A 6,839-nucleotide genomic window follows, 5' to 3' on the forward strand; every position below is an offset into this window, starting at 1 on the left:
AAGAGTTTTATTGATACGGCAAATATGGGATACTTTTTTAGAAATCAGATGGGTAATGAAGAAATCTCATTCTTCTCTAAAAAGAATGAATGAAATAACATGGCTTTCTATTGTACAGTGCAGTAAATGACTGGTGAGACGGAGGTGAGGAGCGCATCCCCCCTAGAGCTCCCCCAGCCAGGACCCTCCCCGGCCTGCCCTGGCCCAGCCCCCTTCCTCTAGTCCCCGGCTGCCTGCCTTGCTGTCCTCGCCATTGTCTCGGACGTTCCATTCTAGAACGTCGCAGCCTCCAACTTTCCATCTCCGACCACCCAACAATCTACAGCCATGAGGGAGATCGTGCACATCCAGGCCGGCCAGTGCGGCAACCAGATCGGTGCCAAGGTGAGATCACCCGTATTCGTATGTATTCATATGGTATGCCACCGGATCGGGATAGACGATGGCCGTACAGTAGAAGATAATGAGACTAATTAGCCCATTCTGTGGATTTAAATGTCTCGGTATAAAGTGATACTGTTTGATTTGGATAGGACTTTATTTAAAAAAAAAAAAAAATACTACAAAAATTAAAAATAAATTGCTAGTGAGTCGGATCCTGGCCAGAGGCTTGAAATGGCGGTAACATGGCATGATGAGGTCTGTAGGGTCACATTCTTCTATTGTGGTCGGAGCCGACTGCTCTACATCAGCTGGAGGAGATATACATATAAATATATGTATGACCATCATTATATTACACGTAATAAATATTTTATTTTTTATTTTTACATTTTTAGAGTAAAATGTTAATTTTTAAATTCATTATTTCTCAAAGGGATTCTATTTCTCACGTACAGCACCGTGCTATATAAATAAATAATAATAATTTGCTACAGTCATTTTGTTGTTGTGACAATAAGGACATTAAAATAAATAAATACAATTTATTTTTTTTGTATAAGTACCTTCGCAGCGCTGGAAGCATTTTAATGCACGCATAGAAAACGCAATTGATTATAACATTTGATTGCCAAACTTAAAAAAAAAATGTATATTAGAAACAAAAGCTATAGATGATGATTTTATAATATATATATATATATATAGAATAAATATACGGTATATAGATATATATGTAATAAATGTACATGTTAAATGTTGATGATTTAATATTTTAATTACGGTAATTTATTTTTTATCTGGATTTTTTTTTTCCATTGTATTGAATTGCATTTGAGCAGTGTAGATTGTCAGATGCTTGTGGCGACAATGTGCGGCTCTGACCCAATGGATCGCTGATCTCTCAGAACCCTTCGCTCCTTCTTGCGGAGGAGGATCAGCGATCTATGGCGCCAGCGCTCTCCTCTCCTCCTCCCTCCCTGCTCCTCCACTCTTTGTTCTCAGATAGCCTGTATAACAGGGAGGGAGTTTCCTTAAAATCCGTATTTGTGGTTTTGTAAAATCCCTAAAACCCCACTGGGGAGAGGTAGGAAAGCCTTTCCCAGGAGCGGTCTCGCCCGTTAGCATCAATATTTACCCCAATTCTCCCTGGAAGATGGGGGGAAAAAAAAAACCCCAGTGACGTAGGCAGTATCTGCAGTGCAGCAGAGCTGGGCAGTAATGCTATTACTGGTGGGATTAGGGGATGGGTGTGTATCTGTGCGGCCATCTGCAGGGCAGTGTATGGGGAATCATCGCATGAGCGCAGCACGCAGGTTTACAGACAGTAGACATTTTTACTAGGCATTTTTTCAAAAACAAAATATTTTAAAAATAAAAATCATTTTTGGATACTCATCCGATTATAACAATTTTCCATTTGCCCAAAGTCCAGATATTGTCGCGCATTACACAGTCCACGTCTCCTACAATCCTAGGGGCTATAAATAGGATTGGGAACTCCCTATTATAATGGGCTGGCAACATGGCAGATGATGGCTGGGATAGCGGATGTGCCTTATGCATTCATTGTGAGCTGGCTGCTGATGACAGCCTGGTACAGCTGCAGTGCCACACCCTGGGGTGTAAGACGCCATCCCCCCCCACACTGGAGACATCTGTGTGCACCCTGCATCCGTCACATCGAGAAACGGGGTATCCTCCTCTATGGAAAAGAAATGGATTGCAATTATTGTATTTATATAGTGCACTGTCTGTGGAGATAAAGGATAGATAGATAGATAGATAGATAGATAATAGATTGGAAGATAATAGATCGATAGATAGATGATAGGTAGATAAAAGATAGATAATAGATGAAAGATAGATGATAGATAGGTAGATAAAAGATAGATAATAGATGAAAGATAGATAGATAGATAATAGATGAAAGATAGATAGATAGGTAGATAAAAGATAGATAATAGATAGATAGATAGATGAAAGATAGATGATAGATAGATAATACATAGATAATAGATAGATAGATGATAGACAGATAAAAGATAGATAGATAATAGATAGATAATAATCTATCATCTATCTATCTATTATCTACCTATGTATTATCTATCTATCGATAGATAATAGGTAGATAATAGATAGATAGATGATAGATAGATAATAGATGATAGATAGATAGATAATAGATATATATATATATAATAGAGAGACAGACAGATAGATTAAAGATAGATAAAAGATAGATAAATAGATAATACATAGATAATAGATAGATGATAGATAATAATAATCTTTATATAGCGTCAACATATTCTGCAGCTCTTTACAGTTTAACAGTTTCAAACAACAGTCATAAGTAACAACCTTAACAATACAATAATTAAAGCAAAATAAGACGACCCTGCTCGTGAGAGCTTACAATCTCCAAATTAGATAGATAATAGATAGATGAAAGATAATTGATAGATAATAGATAAATAATATATAGATAGTAGATAGATGATAGAAAGATAATAGATTGATAGATGACAGATATATAGATGGATCGATAATGGTTAGCTATTACATACATACTATGCCATGGACTATAACCCCCACAATGGATCTGCCCCTATTGCCTTTACACACTTGCTTTGGCAAAACTGATGTGTATTTGGTCCTGCCAATAAAGCTTCTTTGAATCTTGAATCTACTGGCTTAGATACTGGATATGAGGGAGATAAATAGATATTTAATAGATAATATTCGTTCATTTATAATTATACACTGATTATTATGGATCAAGATGACATTTCCTGACTGATCCATTAGTAATACAAATCAGGTTTTGATGCCGTCCTTCTCCCAATTCTGCCTCCGTGACATAATTTGGGGTAAATCGTCAGGTCCCGTCCCCCCACTCCTCCATTCGCCCGTTTCTAAGGCTGTATTGTTCTCTGGTTTCCTCTTTTCCTCTGCTGATGTGGATAGATGGGGGAGGGGAGCAGGTCAGTACAAGTGAAGAGGCAAGGCGAGCTAGAGAAGGGTGGGGGAGGTCTGGCTTCTTTGCAGAGAACGGAAACTATTGTAAGATCATGAAGACGTAGAAGGCACAAGACTCCTTCAGAGAAGCGTGTGATGTTCGGCTGCCTGATGGCTCCATGAAAGCTGATATTTTGGATTCACGTTGGGACCTTGGTGAAGAACTTGAATCTAGGTCAACATATTAGTTAAATGTTAGAAAAGGGGATGTGGTTTCCGCTTCCTGTTTACTACAATCACAAGATCTCCGATTGCATCTGCTGTCAGACACGCTCTTGTTCTTATAGTTTTACAATAATGGTTATTCCTTCTTGTCTTCTAGTTTTGGGAGGTGATTAGCGACGAGCATGGAATCGACCCAACAGGGACATACCATGGTGACAGCGACCTGCAGTTGGACAGGATCAGTGTCTACTACAACGAGGCAACAGGTACTAAGAGAGTGTCCTCTCATTTTTCTGTGCCCCCTTGAAAGATAGACTAAGATATTGTCCTACAGAAAAAAAATGTAAAACATCTCATAAAAACACTGCGCCCTTAATCCAAGCAGATTCACAACAGATTTTCCATCTCCCAATATATCATGCATAGTAGCCGTCATCTTTGAGAAGGCCACCAGTCGAGAAGATCTCTGCAATTTTAAGACTATGAAGTTAAATGTTGGTGTGTACATAACATGTTGGTCCTTGCTTTATCTTTAGGTGGCAAATATGTCCCCAGAGCCATCCTTGTCGATCTGGAGCCAGGAACAATGGACTCTGTCCGATCTGGGCCCTTCGGACAGATATTCAGGCCCGACAACTTTGTTTTCGGTGAGTTGCCCTTCTAGACATATATGATCTTCTGATGATCGCTGATATAGATACTTGTCTAGGGGTTGTTAGTAGATCTTTAGGGGATGTCCTGTAAGGTCTTCTAAAATGGAAGGTCGATGCAGTCTAATCTTAAAAACATCATGAAGTCGACCTTTTGCTTGTGCAATTTTGCTTCCAAGGTCTCTCACAAGTGTTAATTTTGGATTTCTTTTCCTTCCTCAGGACAAAGTGGTGCTGGGAACAACTGGGCTAAGGGCCACTACACAGAAGGAGCTGAGCTGGTAGACTCTGTGTTAGATGTAGTGAGGAAGGAGGCCGAGAGCTGCGACTGTCTTCAGGGCTTCCAACTCACACATTCCTTGGGTGGTGGTACTGGTTCTGGTATGGGCACACTCCTCATCAGCAAAATCCGGGAGGAGTATCCTGACCGTATCATGAACACCTTCAGTGTGGTGCCATCTCCCAAGGTATCTGATACAGTTGTGGAACCATACAATGCCACACTCTCTGTGCATCAACTGGTTGAGAACACAGATGAGACCTACTGTATAGACAACGAGGCCCTCTACGACATCTGCTTCCGCACTCTAAAGTTGACAACCCCAACCTATGGGGATCTCAATCATTTGGTCAGCGCCACAATGAGCGGAGTAACCACCTGCCTACGTTTCCCAGGTCAACTCAATGCCGATCTCCGCAAACTGGCAGTCAACATGGTCCCCTTCCCACGTCTCCACTTCTTCATGCCAGGGTTTGCCCCACTAACCAGCCGAGGTAGTCAGCAGTACCGGGCACTGACCGTGCCAGAGCTCACACAGCAGGTGTTCGATGCCAAGAATATGATGGCTGCTTGTGATCCACGACACGGCAGATACCTGACAGTGGCAGCCGTTTTCCGTGGCCGCATGTCCATGAAGGAAGTGGATGAGCAGATGCTCAACGTCCAGAACAAGAATAGCAGTTACTTCGTAGAATGGATCCCCAACAACGTGAAGACCGCCGTGTGTGACATCCCACCACGCGGCCTTAAGATGGCAGTCACCTTCATCGGCAACAGCACCGCCATCCAGGAGCTGTTCAAACGTATCTCAGAGCAGTTCACTGCCATGTTCCGTCGCAAGGCTTTCCTCCACTGGTACACAGGAGAGGGCATGGACGAAATGGAGTTCACAGAAGCAGAAAGCAACATGAACGACCTTGTCTCCGAATACCAACAATACCAAGATGCTACGGCAGAAGAAGAGGAGGATTTCAATGAAGAAGCTGAAGAAGAAGCTTAAATTCTCTCCACCATTAACACCACCACTATCCCTCCCTTCTTCCTCATCTTTCCTCCTCCTTCATTCTCAGGCTGAGAAAAAAAAAAGTCCTCACTGAAGTTTAGCATTTCTTTTCCTCCATCTTTTTTCCATTATTCAGTGTTTATTACTCTTCTGCTCCTCTATCCCTTCTTTATATTTGTTGCTTCAGTCATGTTGATGGTAAGGGTGAAGGCCTCTAGATTTTAAGTGGATACCACCTTGGGTTTGGGGTTTCCCGAGAGATTGGCATACGGTTGGCAGGTCTTTGAAGGCTCCTTGAATTCTAGATAAAACTTAACCACCATCCTGAGTTCCATCAAACATGTCCGACAGCTTCCGCAATATTCTCAACCTTTTCTGTGGCCGAGTGCTGGTCTCTTCAGCCACAAATGGGTTTTGTGATGCCTCCGGGCTTTAATAGGAGAGATTGAAAAAGGCCTCCTGGCATTGAGATACTCTACTAGGTCCCATTTCAATGGTGATTATTTTTGGTCTTCGACTAGCATTTTCCTCTCCGACCCGTTTCCTTAACCCATTACTGTAACAGCGTAACATTCATTGGTCACTGCCATTTTCCTAGACAGACGGTAGTCATAAGTACGGCTCCATCTGGTCCAGGTCTTCAAAAATATCTAAAAAGCTAACAAATACATTTACTGCCCTTAACCTTGAACAGTATTGAATATTTTTGAAGGTTTCGGCCATACTTTTAAGTTTTCGGGCCGGAAATCTCCTATCTCGGGATGGTCGTACGTCGGACGACCTGCGGGTAATAAGGAAACTATTGTATTTAGACAAGAACAAGTATCTCGCTCGCTAGCACAGAGAAGGAATTGTGGGGAAGAAGTTTTTTTCAAAGTGAAAAGTGGATGTTTGATTTTTTTTTTTTCCTGTAACTTTTATCTTTGTTCTTCTCGTCATTCTTGTCTTCTCTCTTTCTCTTTGATGCCCATGCCATAATTATTTTTTATTTTACTGTTGCTTTTTCATATTGAAAAGATGACAAGCCTGTGACCGAAAAAAAAAAGAAAAAAAAGAATAAAACCTTTTTTTTTTAAAGTTTTGTCTGTTGTGATATGTCGTTATTTGCCGATGAGAAAGGTGGGGAAGGAACGCTGATGGCGATGATTGCTCAGAGGTGAATGGCAGCTAAAAGAGAACAATAGCTCGCAAATACTGACTTTAGAATGCTAGGCAACCTGACGTGGCTGATAACAGGTAACAACAGCTTGATGTAACCTGCACAGTAATAAGATAGACCATAACTTTTAAAGATTAGCTCAAAGGGCGTGCGCTTTTTTTTTTAACCAACAGCGCC

At 41.2% G+C, this 6,839-nt stretch overlaps 1 protein-coding gene across 1 annotated transcript; it reads left to right on the forward strand.

Moving 5' to 3' along the window:
- The first annotated feature begins 118 nt into the window (after window positions 1-118).
- TUBB (tubulin beta class I) lies at window positions 119-6,584 on the forward strand. Its single transcript, XM_069746466.1, has 4 exons — window positions 119-384; window positions 3,728-3,836; window positions 4,107-4,217; window positions 4,443-6,584. The coding sequence occupies exons 1-4, from the start codon at window positions 328-330 to the stop codon at window positions 5,498-5,500; spliced, it is 1,335 nt and encodes a 444-aa protein (XP_069602567.1). The 5' UTR covers window positions 119-327; the 3' UTR covers window positions 5,501-6,584.
- Window positions 6,585-6,839: the final 255 nt, after the last annotated feature.

The sequence above is a fragment of the Ranitomeya imitator genome, chromosome 2 (assembly GCF_032444005.1).
Source record: "Ranitomeya imitator isolate aRanImi1 chromosome 2, aRanImi1.pri, whole genome shotgun sequence".
NCBI lineage: Eukaryota > Metazoa > Chordata > Amphibia > Anura > Dendrobatidae > Ranitomeya > Ranitomeya imitator.

What these genes read in the sequence shown, in the direction of transcription:
- TUBB (XM_069746466.1), top strand. Translation starts at nt 328, where the DNA reads ATGAGGGAGATCGTGCACATCCAGGCCGGCCAGTGCGGCAACCAGATC. An exon ending in CTACTACAACGAGGCAACAG is followed by an intron (nt 3,837 to 4,106) that starts GTACTAAGAGAG and finishes CTTTATCTTTAG; the next exon opens with GTGGCAAATATGTCCCCAGA. An exon ending in GCCCGACAACTTTGTTTTCG is followed by an intron (nt 4,218 to 4,442) that starts GTGAGTTGCCCT and finishes TTCCTTCCTCAG; the next exon opens with GACAAAGTGGTGCTGGGAAC.